At 42.4% G+C, this 21,956-nt stretch overlaps 1 protein-coding gene across 8 annotated transcripts in view; it reads right to left on the bottom strand.

Annotated features, from left to right (window-relative positions):
* LOC137521582 (myosin-10-like) overlaps positions 1–21,956 on the bottom strand; it is a 273,744-nt gene that overhangs the window by 129,452 nt on the left and 122,336 nt on the right. For all 8 annotated transcript variants that reach the window (XM_068241013.1, XM_068241012.1, XM_068241015.1 and 5 more), the window contains exon 2: positions 8,049–8,416. In XM_068241013.1, the coding sequence (XP_068097114.1) occupies positions 8,049–8,396 (348 nt within the window). In that variant the 5' untranslated portion in view covers positions 8,397–8,416. The remainder of the gene's footprint in view (positions 1–8,048; positions 8,417–21,956) is intronic.

The following is a 21,956-nucleotide window of genomic DNA, read 5'->3' as shown; positions in this document are numbered from 1 at the left end:
TGTCCTGCTGATCCTCTGCCTATAATACTTTTAGCCATAGACCCTGAACAAGCATGCAGATCAGATGTTTGACTGGTATGACTGCATTTCCCGCATGCTTGTTCCAGGTGGGTGTATCAGACACTACCGATGCACCTCAAATGCTGCAACATCCTCTTGTCTTCCTCTAACTAGACTCCGCCTATCCAATCCATCATGAATGCTGCAGTTGGACTTTTCTATCCCCCTCGCCATTCTTCCTCTGCTGCTCTGAAAATCTCTACACTGGCTAACAATTCACTTCAGAATTAAATTCAAACTGTGGCGCTGTGTGTTCTAAATCACTAATAGCCTCTTCCCATGCACAGCTTCAAGACTTCTCTAGGGTTGCCCCCTGATTTGGAATTCCCTCTTTCCCCGGTTACTTTTTTCTTATCATTAATGCATTTAAAAAAAAGTCTCAAAGCCCATCACGTCCATTCCACCTCTCTGCTGTAGATTATGTTCCCCCACTTCCTTGGTTGTATGCCCAATTGAGCAGAGCCCTCTCATCTTCCGGTGTCATCGTTTGTGATTGTTTTCTATTCTGGTTTGTCATCCGCTCCCAATGTATTGCTCAGTACTAGGAAATACTGTATGTTGGCACTTAACAAATACAATATAATAGTAATCAGGAGATGATAATAGAGATTCCTAAAAATGTGGTCAGATGCTAGACCAGGCATAGGCAAACTCGGCCCTCCAGCTGTTATGGAACTACAAGTCCCACAATGCATTTGCCTTTATGAGTCATGACTGTGGATGTCAGATTCCTGCAATGCATTGTGAGGTGCCGCTCTCCTTCCCTCGCTCTCTCCTCCTTGGGGGGGGGGGGGGGAGGGGGGCACCTGGCTACATATACTGGGCACATATATCCCTGGCTACATATACTGGGCACATATATCCCTGGCTACATATACTGGGCACATATACCTCTGGCTACATATACTGGGGACATATACCGGGGACATATACACCTGCCTACATATACTGAGGACATGTACCCCTGGCTACATATACTGGGCACATATATCCCTGGCTACATATACTGGGCACATATACCTCTGGCTACATAGACTGGGGACATATACTGGAAACATATACCGGGGACATATACACCTGCCTACATATACTGAGGACATATACCCCTGGCTAAATATACTGGGCACATATATCCTTGGCTACATATACTGGGCACATATAGCTCTGGCTACATATACTGGGGACATATACCGGGGACATATACACCTGCCTACATATACTGGGGACATATACCCCTGGCTACATATACTGGGCACATATATCCCTGGCTACATATACTGGGCACATATACCTCTGGCTACATATACTGGGCACATATACACCCTGACTACATATACTGGGCACATATACCCCCTGGCTACATATACTGGGGACATATACCCCTGGTTACATATACTGGGCATATATACCTCTGGCTACATATACTGGGCACATATACCTCTGGCTACATATACTGGGCACATATACCCCTGGCTACATATACTGGGCACATATACCTCTGGCTACATATACTGGGCACATATACACCTGCCTACATATACTGGGCACATATACCCCTGGCTACATATACTGGGCACATACCCCTGGCTACATATACTGGGCACATACCCCTGGCTACATATACTGGGCACATATATCCCTGGCTACATATACTGGGCACATATATCCCTGGCTACATATACTGGGGACAACTGGCTGTTTGTCATTATGTGCATTTACTGGTGAAAAGCTGTCTCTTATTATGTGCATTTACTGGTGAAAAGAGGTCTCTTATTATGTACATTTACTGGTGAAAAGCTGTCTCTTATTATGTGCATTTACTGGTGAAAAGCTGTCTCTAATTATGTGCATTTACTGGTGAAAAGCTGTCTCTTATTATGTGCATTTACTGGTGAAAAGCTGTCTCTTATTATGTGCACTTACTGGGGAAACGCTGTCTCTCATTACGTGCATTTACTGGTGAAAGGCTGTCTGTCATTACCTGCATTTACTGGTAAAACGCTGTCTCTTATGTGCATTTAGTGGGGAAACGCTGTCTCTCATTACATGCATATAGTCTACGTGTCACGGAGATCTGAACGTTTGGTTTGATGTGTCACGACTCCAAAAAGGTTGGGAACCACTGCTGTAAGCTATAAAGAATATGGCTGCTACCCCATTATCATTGGCTGGCTCTATAAACAGACACGGAGGTGGGGTTAATAATGTTATGGCCTTCAGATACCATGAAACATAAGCTGTAGGGACAGAATGGCAGCCATATTTGTTTACGACTAACAAGGAATACAGGGAAGCAGCAGATTTTGGTCGTGTCTGTAGAAAATGGCACATTAACAGTACATAGTGCCATTTAACAAATGCATATTGACATACAGGGGTACTTATTCATTAAAGCGGACCTGAACTCAGAACTTACTCTCTGCCCTAAAAGATACACAACAGCATAATAGCCTTTAAAGAAAAACATTTATTTGTTACAGCTGATACAAATCCTGCAATAAATATGCAGTGTGTCTACTTCCTGCTTTCATGGAAGCAGACTTATTGTTAACATCCTGTGTTTACTAATTAGCTGCTCTGCCGTGGCAGAGGAGATTCCTGAGTTGACACAGCTGAGAGATTACGGTGGTGATTAGTCACAGATGAGGGGAAATTAGACAGGCTAAACTCTCTAAATAAATACAGGGAGCATTTCTCTCTGTTTTCCTTCTGTCCTGTGCAAGAGTTCAGGTCCACTTTAAAGCCATGGAGAGACTAAAGACAGAAAGGGAGGCAAAATCTCCTAAGGTGGAAATTACAGACAGCAAAAATCCAAAAAAGGTTCTTACCCCCTTTCCACATCATCTGCACCTAAAATAAAAAAATCCTGTAATTGAACCTGTAAGCTGAAGGGAAATATTACCTTTTAAAATGTGGTCTAACTCCATTTCTGGTGCCAACTATAACAATCTGGCATTGACCTCATTCTCTGTCCTGATGCCAACTGTGACAGGGACAGGAAGTCTCGGGACGCCGCCTGGCAGTGACACAGGCACACATACAACAAACCTGTCAGATGCTCTAATTCTTTTTTTGCTTTGCCCAACTTAATATAAAAAAAGCCAGTGTGAGCTTCCACTTTAAGCTGTGATAAGCACTAGGTATGCACACAGTCTGAAGTGCTACATTCTTCAAAGCCCACAAGAGCTGAAGTGCGTTAGATGCTTCATGTGAAGTCCTCAGTGAAGACATTGTCTTCATACCACAGCTTCAGCGTTTCTTCTCTGCCCTGGCTAACTAGACCTGACATTTCCAGACGTCCTGAGAAGCGTGAAGCAATCTGCAGTACAGTGTGTGGTGGCAGAAAGCAGCATCACAGGAAACTCTATACCATAAATAAAGTGTTCTGGATCAAGAGGGGAAGTGTATGCTGCTGACTTTTCATATCTTCTAATAGGAACAAAATCAATAATGCAACACACGGGCATTTCTTGTCCTTTCCCCTTTTTCCGTTAGAGTGAAGCCCCCCTCCCTCCCCCCCAAAAAAATACCCACATAGAAGCATATACTTATGCTCCCCTTGAGGCTTCTCCCACAGCCCTGTATTAACAGCTTTAAAGATCCTCTTATCCCTCTTCAGATATTGCTACCTAGTTCAACCCCTTCTTATAATAGAAACTATGGGGAGTTAAAGTGTACCTGAGAGGGACACAGGAGCAGTCTGGCCTTGCGCACTCCCCCATTGCGCTCCTGTCACCTGGAGCGTTGTACGCAGGCACAGAATGTTCCTGGTGATGGAAGCGTGTGCGCCCAGGCCACACATGCGCACTTGGGCCTCGGCTGGAGGACTTTCTGGGGCCAATTGCAGAAGAACGAGGAGGTGGAGGGAGTGATAAGCCTGGAAGGGCTGGAGGAAGCCCCAGTTATGTATATATAATTTTTTATTTTATCCCATTTCAGGCTTTCTTTAAAACGGGATGAAACCCAGCATTTCTTCTTTGCTCAAAAAGATTATTTACAGCATATTATATACTACCACCATTTTTCTTACTAGAACAGCATTTAACTAGCTAAACACAGGACTTACAAGCTCAGTTCAGAGAAACCTGGATGCATACGAACTGGAGATAATGTTATCTTTACTTGATTGTATCAAGTGAGAAATGTGACATATTCTCTGACTGTGCAGACTCTCCTGAACACAGACAGACACCTAGAAAGCATTTCTGCTTAAATTAAAAAATGTATAGAACCAGTTAAAGGGGCACTATGGCAAAAATTGTAAAATTTAAAATATGTGCAAACATATACAAATAAGAAGTGTGTTTTTTCCAGAGTAAAATGAGCCATAAATTACTTTTCTTCTATGGTGCTGTCACTTACAGTAGGTAGTAGAAATCTGACAGAAGCGACAGGTTTTGGACTAGTCCATCTCTTCATAGGGGATTCTCAGGGATTTATTTATTTTCAAAAGCACTTAGTGAATGGCAGTTGCTCTGTCCAAACTTTTTAGGTAATATTTTTGTAAAGAATAAAAACCTTGCTGAGAATCCTCTATGAAGAGATGGACTAGTCCAAAACCTGTCACTTCTGTCAGATTTCTACTACCTACTGTAAGTGACAGCAACATAGAAGAAAAGTAATTTATGGCTCATTTTACTGTGGAAAAAAGAGTACTTCTTATTTGTTTATGTTTGCACATATTTTAAATTTTACAATTTTTCACCATAGTGCCCCTTTAAGAATAAAATGCAAAGTCAGCTCTCAGAGCAATAAAAGTGTACTTTGGGAACTTGTAATTTCTAAATGAATAATAATACTTATGCACAAAAGCAAATATGATAACCGTATGGCATATAAAAAGTAGGAAACATGTTTTTATTGAATATTATGTCAGGGTTTTATACGGCTTTAAGAAGAGCGGTTTGGATTTCCAGGACCACCAATTATCTTCCCTTTCCCATGGCTCTTATCACCAGAATGGGCAATCAGGCGACCATGGAAGAGGGAATCACATGGCTGTGGCCTTTGCTTCATTGGCACTATGGTGCCTGAGGATTATTATTATTAATTGGATTTGTATGGCACCGACATATATCTTAGTACTGGACAATAAATAAGGTTACAGACAATGATAATAGGGGAGACACTTGGAGCATTCAGAGGCTTCACTCTACTTAGGCAAGTATCTAATTTTTTTTTTCTGTTGAAGTCACAGGTTTGCTTTAATCCTGTAGGGATAGGTGCACCAGTACAGGAAGTACTGCTACAAAAATGATTTTTCAGCTTCAATAGATTTGTTACGGACTACCCAGCAAGCTCATGGTGAACCAGAACTCCTATGAGTGTGTAAGGGGCTACAATGGACCAAAAAGCCCTCTTACTAAAATGTTATACAAAACAAAAGTTTGCCTTCTTAACAGACGATATTTGCGATTATTCAGGTTGGAGTGAGTATATGAGGTCTCCCACAATGCATCACTGTGAAATATGCAAATCATCCTTTGTTGTTCCTGTAAGCTAACCACACCTCCAGAACCGCTAGAATGCAATGACGTTCCAAAGGTTATAGTTATAATTCACATCAGCAGGATTTCTTTTCAGAATCTGCTTTCTTCGTTTTGAAATTTAACTGGCCTTTAAAGCACACCTGAAGAGGCATTGTTTAAAAAGAACTTCCAGGCGGTCATATTCATTTTCTTTTAAAAGATGCACATTGTCTGGCTGTCCTGCTGATCCTCTGCCTCTAATGCTATTAGCCATAGACCCTGAACAAGCATGCAGATCAGATGTTTGACTGGATGTTTGAGGGCTGCATGCTTGTTTAAAGTGCATAAAATCAAAAATCAATTATTTCGTTTTATCTGGTAAACAAGTAATAAGGATGCTAACCAGGCAATCCAAAAGTTAAAATCACTATTACATTTCTTGTTGATAAATGATCATCCCCCAGTTTACCTGACTCTTATTTGGTACACGCAAAATTTGGTACACAAAAAGGAAGTTGCAGGGCATGCTAGGTTGTCCTTTTTTGCTTCTCTACTTACTTCCCCTCAGACTTCACTAATGCAACCTGATTGGCTGAAGCCTCTTTCCCTCCTGTTTTCCCCTCTCACATCTCTGTTCCTCTCTGATTGGCCAATATTTCTCATGCTGAGACAATGCACTTTCTATAGTGAAGGGCGGACTAGGAAATGACATCAGGATTGGCTTCAAAATAGCCACAGTTAAAATGAGAAATGCTAAGAAGGATTTTCCTCTTTTTTTTACTGTAGAAAAATCAGTAAAATCAAAACGTGGACAGTGCATTACATATGTTATGGAAGTAGAGCAAGTATTTATCTACTTATATAAGTGGTTTGTTTTTTCCTGAGATTGTATGGCTGACAGTTCCTCTTTAAGGTTTGTGATTTGGACACTACAGCATGAAATATCAGCAGGACTGCCAGGCGACTTGTATTGCTTAAAAGGAAATAAATATGGCAGCCTCCTCTCACTTCAGGTGTCCTAATGGCATTGACACGGTTTGTTTTCTAGAACAGAAACTCTGCAAGAAGCCTGCAGCAGAAGCCGGAGGATTCATCTTGGCTCAATTTTGCTGAACAAGGAAATTAACTTTCATGTTTAATGTATCAATAAAAAAGAAACTTTAGTTAACTAATTAGTATTGATTTGTTTGATGTGTAAACCGCCCAGGGATTAGGATAGGATTTGTGTTATATTTAGATCAGAGGGTGAAGACATACATTTACATACATACATCTCTCTCTAGCTCTCTCTTTCATACCGTTCTGTTTATAATGATCGGAAGCTGCAGAAATCTGCTGTCATTTTAACAGACCAATCAGATTCAGGATAAAACAACAATCAGTGTTTCTTTCAAATATAATACTAGAGGAATCTGGTACACCTTGGAGTAGTATGCAAATAGCCATTTGACTGATCCATGCAATGGTACATAGGAATTGCAATATCTAAAGTTTGTCTTGCAGTCATTTGTACTATCCAACTGAACTGTATCTCAAGCCCTATATACATGTATGATTACCACATGGATCGCAACTCAATCCCTTGCGTGACAGATCGGGTCTGAGTGCTGTACAGACGTTTTAGGCTAGGGACGGGCCTGCTGCTACGGAAGGGGGAGGAGAGATGACACACAAGGGAATGGCTTTCAGCCGGCAGGGTGAGGAGAAAAGCAATGAGCGTTGGGAGTCAATCAGGCATTAAATACTGCTAAGGCCCTGATCTTTAGGCAAAGTAAGGGGGCCTATGTACACATACTAGGTTGTCAGCTGAGGTGTTCTGGAATAGTGGCATCGGGCAGGTTTTCACCAGTGTGCATACCTTAGTAGTACTCCAGCCAGGAAAATAGGGGCAATGGCACTATTCTGTTTCGGATCTCAAAGGACCCTTTCTCAAGCACTTGTACAGCAAATGAGTGAAAAAGTGGCCAGATTAAGGCAGCAAGTGACAAGCCAGAGGATGCAACAACACCTTACTTTTTTGGTGTGGTGATCACCAAGGCATAACCCTTCATGGTGTTCCTATTAAAATGGTATGAAACTCAGATTGTATCCTGGTCTAAAACATTTAACAGCATGAAACTAGTAGGAAAAAAATATGACTGGTTTCCAGATTACTGTAGGGGTTCATAATTCAAACTTCCTCTTCACTCAGAAGCGAATTGATAAAGGGGAGGGGGTGGGTCTTCAGGGGAGAGAACTTTCACTGGCTTATTGGTTCAGCAATGACCTAATTACAAGACAATCTAAAAATTGGTCCTGGAACCTGCAATGTTAACACTTAGCTTTAATAAAGTGGAAATTTGCCTTCCAGTAACAGTATACCAGCCTCCTTTAGTTTACAGTTTAATGTTTTAAATCATTATACAATTTTGAGTTACATACCATTTTAAACTACCGTTTGTTCTAATAAAAATATGAAAATTGTAGTTTTAAAAATCCCACTAATAATCAGACAAAATGTTTAATGTTAATGTTACTTACATAGATGAGTCCTGAATAATAGCGGTCCTTGAGATTGTGCAGGACAGATGCCTCATTCAAGCAGGTCAGTTCCGCCATATCCTCCACCTTGGTAAACTTGGGTGGATTCATCTTCTGGATGTCATCTTTGTTAATTGTCACTTTTTTGCCATTCTCTGCCAGCTCCACCACCACCTCATCGCCTCGCTCTTCCTTAAGGCTAGCTGCCTCAAATCCATGCTTCTCTGAGGGTACCCACACCAGCTTCTTCGCTGTCCAATCCGCCTGTGTGGCTGTGGCGGACATGGGGTTTCGATCTACAAAAAGGTAGCGCTCTGCATCATCTCTGTATGAATTTCGAGATGACATCCTGGAAGCCTAGCAGGTTCCTGATAAAAACAGATAAAAAGAAGACACAAAATTAGGTCATCCGAATACTGTGATTAATAATGCAAACTTCCGTATTAATATCAGCATGTTCTTTATACCGTGATGCGTAAAAAAGAACTACCAGACTATCTCCTGTAATTATATAAGTTGTTGCAAATTTTTGAACACATTTTTTCCCTTGCTTAGGACATGCTTTGAAAGGCTGCCGAAAAAAATGTTTTGGGCTACTGAATAACAGACATTAGATAAATGTACCTATTTCACACTCCCTGCTTTGCTAAGACTGATCAACTGCTTTCCTCAGGCACCCCTTAGCAAACACACTCAACTGCTTTCCTCAGGCACCCCTTAGCAAACACACAACTGCTTTCCTCAGGCACCCCTTAGCAAACACACAACTGCTTTCCTTAGGCACCCCTTAGCAAACACACAACTGCTTTCCTCAGGTACCCCTTAGCAAACACACAACTGCTTTCCTCAGGCACCCCTTAGCAAACACACAACTGCTTTCCTCAGGCACCCCTTAGCAAACACACACAACTGCTTTCCTCAGGCACCCCTTTGGCAAACACACTCAACTGCTTTCCTCAGGCACCCTTAGCAAACACACAACTGCTTTCCTCAGGCTCCCCATAGCAAACACACAACTGCTTTCCTCAGGCACCCCTTAGCAAACAAACAACTGCTTTCCTCAGGCACCCTTTGGCAAATACACTCAACTGCTTTCTTCAGGCAACCCTTAGCAAACACACTAAACTGCTTTCCTCAGGCACCCCTTAGCAAACACACTCATCTGCTTTCCTCAGGCACCCCTTAGCAAACACACTCAGCTGCTTCCCTCAGGCACCCCTTAGCAAACACACTCAACTGCTTTCCTCAGGCACCCCTTAGCAAACACACTCAGCTGCTTCCCTCAGGCACCCCTTAGCAAACACACTCAACTGCTTTCCTCAGGCACCCCTTAGCAAACACACAACTGCTTTCCTCAGGCACCCCTTAGCAAACACACACAACTGTTTTTCTCAGGCACCCTTAGCAAACACACTCCAGACCTTCACTGACTACCACAACTTTCTCTGCACATGCAGGGATACTGTAGCTGGACTATATCAATAAATATATTGTTACCAGCATCTGCTGCTTAGTCTGCTCCCCAATTCTTAAAAAGTAACATACTGCCAAGCCGGGCATTTGAGTTTGAGTCTACTGGTAGAAGACTCTGACAGCAAATAAATGTGCCTGCAAATCTAAAGAGGACCATTTTTCCCATTAAAATGTTTTACCTTTTCTCAAATATATCACCTGGGGGGTGTATATGGCTGATATTGCAGTGAAAACCCTCCCACAGTGTGATGTCAGGACCTAGGGTCCTGACTGTTTCCTGTCTGGGAACAGTGTTGCATTGTGGTAATTAACGGCTGTTTCCAAATGTCAAGTGACCAGTATCTCCCTCTGTACAAATGTATGTCTATAAACCCCCACCCCCCAAAACAACCTTTTAGCCTATTGTATTGTTAGGCAGTGTGGTTATAGATAATGGCAGTTGGTGCTGATGATTACGTGCAGGATGATTGTGGATCAGACAATATGAACAAATTACATGGTGAATATCAATACTTTTTTAATGTCTCTTACTAAAAGTGGCCAATAATGGTCCAATTTCAGTGAATGATTAACCTTCTGATCCGATAATCGCGATCAGATTGGAGACTATTGTTGGTGCCAATCGTCAACAAACAATCGTATTATTGATCAGCTTGATCAGCTTTGTGTACCAACTGTACCTGAAATAATCGGATTGGTTGCATTTCCAATCCCATTTATAGGGGTTGATAATTTTTAATCGTTTCCTTCTGATCCCAACAACAGGATTGGAAGGTCGACTGTTCCCTAAAATTGATGTAAGCATGAAACTTCTTTCTTTAAAGCTTCATATTTGTTTAAAGTTAATTTCACCACACTTAAAGCACCTTTGTTTTGCAAAATCTTAAATACATGTTAACATATACAAATAAGGACTACAATTCTTCCAGAGTAAAATGAACCATAAATTACTTTTCTCCTATGTTGCTGGCACTTACAGTAAATAGTAGAAATCTGACATTACCAACAGATTTTAGACTAGCCCATCTTCTCATGGGGGGGGGGGGGGTCTGAGGGTTTTCTTTATTTTTAAAAGCACTTAGTGAATGGCAGTTGCTCCGTCCAACTGCCAAAAAAAAGTGTGCAGCAAGCAGGGAGGCTGGCCAACATCTTTGTATACATCTTTTTCAGGGAATGCCTTTATAAAGAATAAAGGCCATGCTAGGAATCCCCCATGAAGAGGTGGACTAACCCAAAACCTGTCGGTAATGTCAGATTTATACTACCTACTGGAAGCACCATAGGAGAGAAGTAATTTATGGCTCATTTTACTCTGGAAGAATTGTACTTCTTATTTGTATGCGTTTTAAATTTTGAGATTTTCAGGACAGTTCCTCTTTAAGTATAAATACATCAATAATACCACAGTTTATGCCAGAGAAAACCTTATTACAGATAAAGTGTATATACCCAGCCTGCAACAGCTATTCTGCAGAAGCAGTAACCTTAGAAAGTGGAGGATGGAAAAATAGAAAATCTGCTGGAAAATGTAACTCAGCCTCCCCTTGGAAAGGAAGTGTGTGCTCCCTAATATAACAATGACCCATGTGTGTGATGTTGGTTCACATAAACTCCAGCAGTCCATGACTCCTTTTTGACTGCTTGAAAAACTTGGCATTAGGAAGTGGAAAAAGTCTAATCGCAGGGATGCCCACAGACCATGGCATGGGCTGCAGCATAGCAGACTCATGGAGGGGAAATGCAAGCAATGTAAAGAACCAAACTGAGCCGATGTGGATTGCTACAGGCCAATAATGCACAGCGAGTTTCATTCATATTACATTTTATTGAAACAGAATTTGAGCAGTTGTCGTCGTTTTAGCATAAGTTTTGTTCGCAAAGCAAACTTCAACTAAACTTGCATTCACTTGATCTCTTCTCTGGCATGTTCTGTAAATAGCTAAATAAATTCTGCCAACCTAGCTGGCCGGAGCTGCAGAATGTTCCGATTTGGTCTGATGGGGGCTGGTCTACCATTTTGCTTCCTTCAAATCCTCAAAACAACATTATTACATCTGACAGGGACAGCTCTGACATAAAAATGTTAACATTCGAAGGTGACAGGAGGGAATGGGCAGGAGCACAAAGCTGGTTACCGCTGCCAACTGGAAGGCAAGCAACAGGCAGGAAGAGAGAATAGCTGATCAATGGGACCACTAATAGCTCAAATATTGCCCCAACTGTGTCAGACACATTACAGTGGACCAATCAGGGCTCAGTGAACAAAGCGCTTATAGGTCCATTAGAAAAGGTGAAAATAAATTAAATTAACATCGTACTAGTCGGTACTGTGCAAACACAATTCAAAGCAGTTCACCTCCATGGATGCACAAATGGTGGTTCTGTAACTATCAATTTTGCACATCTCAAATGGAAATCCCACTTTTGGAGAGAAATGTACAATACATTCATTTCAGCTGTGTGTAAAGATCAAAGCCAAACATTTGGATGATTTTTTAGGCCCAGTTCATTATACTTTAATCAATAGGATTCCTTCACATTGCGTCGTCAGGGATCTGTTCAGCGCGTTCCACCGAACAGGCTGCAAGTTTGGGGATGCTGTGATCAATCCGGAGCGACGGACGCTTCGTGCTGATCGCTCACTAACAGAACGGTGAGTCATAGATAAAAAACTGGTGCCTTTAAAAACGAATCCATTCCGCAGATCAGTTTTTCATGTTTGCAGTGTGAACCGGGCCTTAGGAAAGGACTGTGCTTTTAGCCAATAAGGACAGGCTTTGTATACAAAAGAGTGATTTGCACATGGTGACTAAATGGCACATTAGGATGCATTCTGGAAAATGCAACATTCACTCTTCATATTTCTAATATTTTTCACACAGCACTAAAGAAAATATAAGAAATCCTCAGTAACCGTTCCACATCAATTAATCCAAGTTTATTCCCTTCAGTCATACATTATATAATACAGCCTTACATCACCAGCTAAACTCCATTTTGTGTGGGCGCGATTCTAGCAATTTTATTACGTTCCCACAAGTTAAGTATTTTTACTGTTCCCGGCAGGGAAGATAGCAAAGAAGAGAAAAATCAAAGCTGTATATCATATGGAAAAGTTTTACAGGAAAAGAAAATAGTCACTTAAAACAAAGTCAGACAGGTGTTTTGTATATTCTTGATTCCAGCAGTTCAGTACAGCAAAAGTCATGTGCTGTGAGGAAATCAACCATAACATATGGTAACAATAAAGAGATTATTAAACAAGTTGGGGTAAAAAAAGCATCTATCCCCCTTCTATGATTAGTAATACTGCATCTGTTCACTATCCACTGCCTCCCACCACAACCCATCAATCATGTGCGAGCATTATTGGTAGTACGTGTCAGGCCTATCCTACACCTGCAGGTTACACCTGCATTGCATTACCCTATTGTACCCCAAGGGGCTGCAAAAGCAATAAAAGTCTATGGAGACTTTCACACCTAAGCAGTGCCTGGGTTGCAGTGCCCCAAAGTATCTGATCCAACACAAGGGCTGCAGCGCATTACCACAAGCACTGCACTTAGCGCATGGGCAATGCAACAGGAATCCCAGTGACATACTTCCTGCCCAGCAAGGAGTACGTCACTGGACGGGGGTGGGCCTATGCATATAATCCTGTCACCGCACACAGTATGGGTGCACTTTAAGCCAGCTAAAACTGATGGCGAATTTAAATTTCTGCCTGTTTTTATGCAAATTTTCAAATGCGAAATTTCGCATTAGTCAAATTTACATAATCTGCCTAGTAACAGCTTAGTCATGACAAGTTCCTGTTCTTCCTACTTGAAAGACTTCTGACAACTTCATGTAACCATGCTGGGTAGAAAGTGAATAAAATAAAGCCGATTCATGCAAATAACACAAACATTTGTGTTGCTATCTGATGCCATTGAAAATATTATATGGGAATCGCAGACAATACGTGCAAAATATCTGAAAAAATGAAGCAGGACCTCAGATTTCTTTCCCACAAACGATCCCATAAGAACATTTGCATTACATGGAGACAGCCACATTCACTACCATTTGTTGCTAAACTAATGCAAATTTTCGATCTGAAAAATCTACTGCACAATGCACAAGTGGAAACGTAACCTTAGTAGGTGAAAAGAAACAGTAGGGATGGGGGAATCATCGCTTGTGTGTGTTCTGTGCAGCGTCCCCATCTCAAATTTCTCCCCAGGAGGAAATCACTATACATGCAGTACATACACCATATGAAAGTTATGCACCGTTTGATTAGGTAAACTGCCTTAGCAGGTGCACTGCAGGTAAAATAACACAACATACCAAAGCAGTCTCGGTGCAGGTGTTTCACAGCATGTGGTGATGTTAGAAAAGCATACCTAGCATAACAATCTAACACGTGATGTAAATATATACCATCTAACACTGGGAGCTCTATATTACTTAAAGGTGTAGTCGGCTGAAAAAATAAAAAAAGGTCAGATACTTACCTCAGTAGGGGAAATCCTCTGGATGGTTCAGAGGCTCCTCCGATCCCCATCTACCCCTCCTGACTGGGACCCTCTCAACAATCCTGACATTAATGTGGAAGCTTGCTAGGCAGGAAGTACATCACTGGGATTCCCGTCAGTCCGCGCATGTGCGGCGTGCTCCTGGTGCATTGCATTGACTCTGCAAGGCTCCATTGACTTACATTGCACATGCGGCTCCTTGCAGGGTAAGTAAGGGTAATGCAACGCAGGTTCACAATGCCAGTATGCAAGGGGCCTGAAGCCAGCTGCAAAAAATTAGTTAGGAGGATTGGAAAGGGTCTATGAGATCAAGAGCCTTCCCTCTCCATAGGCGAGTATCTTTGTCCCTTTGCTCCACTGCTGTCCCCCTTGAATTTCCTCACATTTAGGACTCCTCGGCAGGATTTGGAAGCACTTGCATTCCAAAGATGGGTGCATTTGTACTGCATATGCGCGGGCCCAGACTCACATGTGTGCAGATCTACTCGTCTTTGAAAGTGCTTGGGGAGGTGAGTATTTCCGAAGGCTGCCTGAGGAGGCCCAAAGAGATATTCGACCAAGCTGTTCATAGAACTTTATGGGGAACAAGCAGTGGAACGAGTGGACAGACAGAGGACCAAGGTGGCTCTATGGGATCCAGAGCTTCCCCTCTACATAGAGTATCTAACTCATTTTTTCAGCTCACTACAGCATTGCTTTTACCAGCTTAGGAAGGTGTTATGAAGGTGCTCTCTCATGCTGTAACCCCCCCGGGGAATGCCCTGATGTAAACCTGCTAATGTTCCCCTTGAAAAATGAAAGTTGGTGAATAAGTTAAGCATTTTATATACAACCAGTAAAAAGGTCTGCTAGTTAAAAAACGGCTGCTAGGTCTTGGCCGCCCGCAACCTCTCCCCCCTGCCCGCAACGCACACACGGCCGCGAACCACTGTCTGAAGTCTGCCTTCGTGCCGCGCATGTGCGTCAGGCACAATAGACGCATGGACACAGGGATACAGGGACAGGGGTTTTATTACCGTACTTTTTGGACTATAAGACGCTCCTGACCATAAGACGCACCTAGGTTTAGAGGGCAAAAACCAGGGAAAAAATATATATATAATAAACCTGGTGCATGCATGGTGAAGGGGGATCTTGTGGATTATGCTCCCATTGTACCTCATGCCCACTTGTACCTCTTGTGTCTCCCTGTGACCTCCTTTATCCCCCTTGTGTCCTACATGTGTCCGCCCTGTCCTCTTTGTGTCCTTCTCTATTCCCCTTGTGTCTTCCTCTATACCCCTTTGTGTTACCTTGTGTCCTCTTCTGCATGGACACAGTACAGGTCAGGGAGTCCATGACATTGCGCTGGGTTGGAGGTTTGTATTGGCAGGCAATCACAAGTCAGGAACTCCCCGCATTTGGACTATAAGACGCAGTTACTTTTTCCCCCCACTTTTTGGGAAGAAAAAGTGAGTATTATAGTCCAAAAAATACAGTATATAGGATTATTTCAACTGTTTATCTGAACCTGAAGTATAGGTTTAAGCGAGTTAGTTTAATCTTTGCATAACAGGTTTTGTGGGTTTCAGAAATCTGCATTGCTGCATTTGAAGCTTCCCAAAAAACAGGTGCTGTGATGTAGTTGCCACCACGTGTTGTCCTGGGGAGTCAGGTCCTCCCTGCTGTGAAATGCACAGATTCAGCACTTGTAAGTTCAGCACACACAAGTTCAGCTTGGTTTGCAGGGAGAGGCAATTTTATAGACTTGCTAAAATGTTAGGCTATCTTGGCTCATTGTGACTGCTCTGAAAATAAAAGTCACTGTTTGGTGAGAATACTGCATTGGCCTACCAAGACACAGAATATTTTTCCTTCCATGAAGATTATCACAGCATACTGTTGTCTGAGGATAGGGTCTTGTTCCCACCACGACCCACTGTGTTGAAGTGGTGACTCATGGTCCTACCACATGTGGAAGTGAGAACTTTTAGGTTAGTTTTAGCTCGCTACAAGACATTCCAGTTAGTCAAAAATCACTCTGAAAATCACTTTGCAAAATTGCAATTGCTAAGCACTAACGATTGCGTTTTGCAGTGTAAACTAGGCCTAAGAGAGCCTGTTAATTTTGCCGCCAGCTGTTGCAGATGGTAGAAAATCAGTATGATTGCATTGCCAATATTCAAACTATTGGCTTCTGGTACCCATGGCCCACACTAACCCCCTCCCCTCCCACCTAACATTAACCCCCCTACCTACACATAATGCTAAACTCCTCCTTATCTATAACTAAACCCCCACCTATGCCTAACACTAACCTTCCCCCACATAGGCCTATTGCTAGCCTGTATGGTTGAGCGCTGTGGTGCAGACGATCAGGTATTTGGCTCTATGATAACTTACTTTGGTGCCCATTAATCAAGCGATTACTAATATTCAGAGCTTGGCTGTATAATATCCAAACCCCAGGTGCCAGTTATCAGCCCCCACCACATATGATGTGTGGAAGTGATTACCTGCAATTATATACTGTTCTAGGAAGGTTGTACTGTAGATTAGCAGTACTTTCAGTAGGAGGCTTTTACATTCAATTTAGCTCAATGCAATTCCCCCCCCCCCAAAAAAGTGTGATGATTCTTGTTCCTAATATCTGAATTGAGTACACAGTACCAATTGCCATAAGAAGGCAAATCCAATAAAGCAGTGTGACCAGCAATACGCAGTACCTTATTATCAGATTAAGTATCAAGTAGAAAGATCAATGCGGGCACCGGAATCCACATGGAACATTTAATAAGCAATGGTACATGTAACAGACATCTCACCACCAAGTCAAGATGACAAATGTATAAGAGGATATCAGCTGCAGACTGTCGAGCAGTTTGATCTTATGTGTTTATGTGAGGCACGGATGTTAGTCATTGGACATTTGAGCATCCGCTTCTAACGAAAAGCGTGGAGACTTATTTTCTGGCTGAAGTGAGTTGCTTATTAAATTAGTTATAGCCTAATGTCAATCCTCACTGTTTAGTACATGATGTCTGTGTGAGGTGGGTGGCGACCAAGTAGTATTTACAGTGTTAAAAATGGCAAAAGATAATTTGGATTTAGTACACTTGAATTGAGAAGGATATGGAGGCTGCCATATGTATTTCCTTTTAAACAATACCAGTGCAATTTGCATTGTCTAAAAGGAAATACTGTAAATATGGCAGCCTCCATATCCCTCTCACTTCAGGTGTGGTTTAAAACTCTGTCAGCCAAGTCCTGATTGACACACATCAAAAATGTGCTTGCTTGCTATAATTTAGTCTCTTCTTTGTATCCATTTCTCATGTATTTAGTACAGTCACAGCCAATTGATGCAGCGCCCACAGGGCTTGTGCCTGAACATCCTGCTACCCGGCCCGGTTCACATTGGCACTTAACAAAAAAGAGATCTGTAAAAACGGAACCGAAACGGATAGAAACAGATCTGTTGGTATCAGTTTCTATTCTGCACCCATTTTGCATCCATTTCCGTTCCACTTTAAAGCGGAAGGTAGAAAATATACTGAACAAGCCGAAAACAGAAAAGACAGCATGGCACTTCCCATGTCACTCTGCAGCTTGCAACACTCACATTGGTCTGGCTCTCTCACTGGGACTCAGATGCCCTCCCACTCTGTAACCATGCAGGTCAGGGTGAAAGAGACTACATGACAGAGATTAGCTGTTTCTTATTGACAACAGCAGTCCTGCCGGTGTAATGTCTGATTGCGCTGCCCGGAAGCTCCCTTCCACACTGAGTAGCACGCATGCTCAGTGTTAAGTTAATTATGCTGCTGATGGTAAAATAATAAATATCTCCACTTCCACACATCATACACTCACCAAATTTTCAGGGTAGGGAGAGGATACCCCGAACGACTTCTATGCCAAATTGCAGCCCCCGAGCCCCGCCGGTTCAGGAGATAGATTAGAGAAACCTATCTCGGGAAGCAGTGGGTCTCGGGGGCTGCAATTTGGTATAGAGGTAGTTCGGGGGGTCCCCTCCCTACCCTGAAAATTTGGGGAGTGTGGGATGTGAAGAAGCAGAGATATTTAGTATTTTACCATCAGCGGCATAATTAAATAGGAACTGTGGCCGCACAGTCTCCTACTGCACATGCGGGGCAGCACAAATCCAAAGGCAGCGTAATCAGACACAACACCGGATCACATACAGTCCAGACTCGGCACCATAGTTGACAGGAAGTGGCTAGAAAGGCCCATATTTATAGCCAATGTGTTGTATACATGCGTTTTCTCATGGGCTCCCATACACTGCTTCAGCCTTCATTTCAGTTCCATTGGGCTCAGTTGTGCGGAAAAAAACTGCAGCTTCTTCAAACTTGCGGTCCGCTTAGCAGAACATGCCTAACGGATCCATTGGTTAACATAGGATCTATTCACATCCATTAGGCCTTATTCACACTTATGCTGGGCATACACGGACAGTTTTTGCGCCGGTATCAAGCCAGCGGCTCGATGTCGGCACGTCATCGCTCGTCCGCGCGGATCGATTGCCGCTCGTCCCCGCAGGCGCTGCTAATGAGACGCTTGTTTCTTGCCATTGTTCTCCCCACCGGTATCGAGCGCAGTATCGATTTGGCGGGGTATCGGACAGGTTGAATATTATCAATCGAGCCATCAGCGGCTCGATTGATAATATAAAACTTACCGTGTATGCCCAGCATTAGAAGCGCAAAACGTCTGCGATTTTTGCCGGCGCTTTGCGGCAGTGATTTTTCCGCACTGGACAGTGCAGATTTCTCCGCGATCGCGTTTTGCGCTTCTATAGCACTGAAACGCGATTGCCGGGAAGTTGCCTGAAAATGGTGCAGGCTACGCATTTGCATTTTGTGATTTTTAGCGATTTGCGGCAATTAGCGCAAATCGCCCAAGTAAGAACCCATAGGGTTTTATTACACTAGCGCTTTCAAAAGCGCTAGCGTTTGAGCGTTTTGCCGAAATTGCCGGCAAAACGCTCAAGTGTGAATGGGGCCTCAGGATCCGTTGTGGTCTGCTAAACTGACCATTTTTTATGCCAATATGAACCAAGCCTAATGTGTCTCTGTGGACATGTTTTGAGAACCACTATCAAGCATCAAAATTATGTTTCTCATTTAATTTTTTTGTTCATGTTTTAATAAAGTTTTTTTCATAACAAGCCCATTCTCTTGTAAAATGAAATATTTTTTTCTTAGAGAGTCCATAGCATACTTAAAAAGCGTTCCTCACTTCCCTTCATTCATAACAGTAGAGCGTCTGTAAAATTCGTATTCAGAGTTATTTTTTAAATAGCAGCCAGAGGGAGGTACAGATTAAAGGCACTCTTCTCTCTTAGTTACTGCTTGCTATAAATCACTCTCAACCACAATGCTCTTCTCTGTGCAGTCGGTTGCTATAAACTGCTGTTGTCACCCTGAATGCCATCACCATAAATGGACAAGCTTCGTGCTTGATCAAATATGCAGTGACACCTATTAGGTATGTTTCATTTAGTACAATGCTTGTGGGAAGCAGTCCTCACCCCATTCAAAAGTGAATTGTCATTTCAGGTGTGAAAACAAATCTTTAGAACAATACGCATTCAAAGCGTCTGAAAAATGCACTCACAAACAAGCCCTACCTACAAGTGAATTCATGGAATGCATTTGCAGAATGTTAGGACTATTTGGTAATTTTTAGTTACAGAAAGAAGACATGACCACTAAAGCAAGATTTTTTTTTTTTTTGTAAAGGTGAACAAACTTAAAAGGCATGTTACTTTATATATAAAAGAGCTCAGGGGTGTAACTACAGGGGAGCCACTCCTATGACCACAGGGAGGCCCAGAGCTGTAAGGGGGACTCCAACTACTTCTTCACTCCCTCTGATAAAGGGATCCATCCTACAGAGTGGGTGTTATTGTGGCTACACTTGTTATGGATGTGAAGATTATGATGGCTACACTTGTATTATGACCCTTGCAAGATGGGACCCATGCTATGTGGGTCACCAGTGGTAGGCAAGGCATACAGTGTGAACAATAGAGGGGGGGGGGGGGGATCCAAGTTTTGCTGGGGAAGCCCCATGATTTGTAGTTATGGATCTAAAAGAGCTTATCTTTGGTATTTTCTTTAACCGTGTTATCTGTCATTTCAGTCACATGTATTTTTAAGGCTGGTTTTACATTTATTTTTTACGTTGCGGTGGGGATGGGATGCTCCTGTCGCATCCCACCGCAACACAAAAAATGATAAACATATAGTACAGACCAAAAGTTTGGACACACCTTCTCATTCAAAGAGTTTTTTTTATTTTCATGACTATGAACATTATAGATTCACATTGAAGGCATCCAAACTATGAATTAACACATGTGGAAGTATAGTACATAACCAAAAAGTGTGAAACAACTGAAAATATGTCATATTCTAGGTTCTTCAAAGTAGCCACCTTTTGCTTTGATTATTGCTTTGCACACTCTTGGCATTCTCTTGATGAGCTTCAAGAGGTAGTCACCTGAAATGGTCTTCCAACAGTCTTGAAGGAGTTCCCAGAGATGCTTAGCACTTGTTGGCCCTTTTGCCTCACTCTGCGGTCCAGCTCACCCTAAACCATCTCGATTGGGTTCAGGTCTGGTGACTGGAGGCCAGGTCATCTGGCTCAGCACCCCACCACCCTCCTTCCTGGTCAAATAGCCCTTACACAGCCTGGAGGTCATTGTCCTGTTGAAAAATAAATGATGGTCCAACTAAACGCAAACCGGATGGAATAGCATGCCGTTGCAAGATGCTATGGTAGCCATGCTGGTTCAGTATGCCTTCAATTTTGAATAAATCCCCAACAGTGTCACCAGCAAAGCACCCCCACACCATCACACCTCCATGCTTCACGGTAGGAAACAGGCATGTAGAGACCATCTGTTCACCTTTTCTGCTCTTACGACCTCTTGTGGAAAAATAGGGTAACGCAATGCAGGTTTAGCCTGCAAGTGTAAAAGAGGCCTAAAGGAAACATCTACAGTATTTGCTACAAATCATGCTGATCGTTTGGCATCAGTAGCAGAGAGAAAACTTGAACTATAAACTTTATATGCAAATTTCTGAAACAACCAATCAATGGGGTGGAAGCTCATTAATTAACCAGCAGCTCCAACTTATTCACACTGCAATGTACTACAACCCCTGTCCCCCTCATGCAGAGAGGTACAGAGAAGGCTGGCGTAGACTATACAGCTAACAGATCTCACATCCATTCCCCAGCGTTTGTAATGTGATGTTACAAGACAACTGGCAGGGATGAATGGAAGAGTTGTATTGGTGGGACCAATGGAGGAACAGGTAACTAGACCTATACCAGCCTACTTTGTAATGCATATGGATTTAGCACTTGAGATGGGGATGCAGTAGTTAGAGTGGCTAGATGTTTGTTTCTGCAAAGGGGGTTAGCCACAATGGTGATACTTGTTTTTGGAGAGAGATGATTGCTGCATTTTTAGGACATAAGGTTGTTATGGGAAGGGGAGAGGGTTTAGAATGATGGCAGTATTTGCTAGTGTGGGCAATATTGGTGGTTATAGGGGAAGATGACTTTTGCACTAGGATATTACAGTGGCACTTAATGTGGTATGAAACTCAGCATGTTCTTTTTGCTCGAAAAGATTACTGGTATTTACAGCATAACATCTACTATTACACCACAAAAAAATTGTAGCAGAGCAGCATTCAAACAGCACTTGGTTCATCAGTGGGCTGCTTCTGGCATCATTTGAATAGGTGATAACATTATCTTTTGTTTACATTCCTTTGTCTGAGAAGCAAAAAGAGCTGAGAAGTAAATACTGGATAGATTTTATTATATAAATACAGCAGCTATGCAATAGCAGCTTTCAGAGCAGATAAACTGTACTTTGGGAAGGTTGTAGACA

The sequence above is a fragment of the Hyperolius riggenbachi genome, chromosome 6 (assembly GCF_040937935.1).
Source record: "Hyperolius riggenbachi isolate aHypRig1 chromosome 6, aHypRig1.pri, whole genome shotgun sequence".
NCBI classification, from domain to species: Eukaryota; Metazoa; Chordata; class Amphibia; order Anura; family Hyperoliidae; genus Hyperolius; species Hyperolius riggenbachi.
This window is presented reverse-complemented; position numbering and strand designations above follow the sequence as displayed.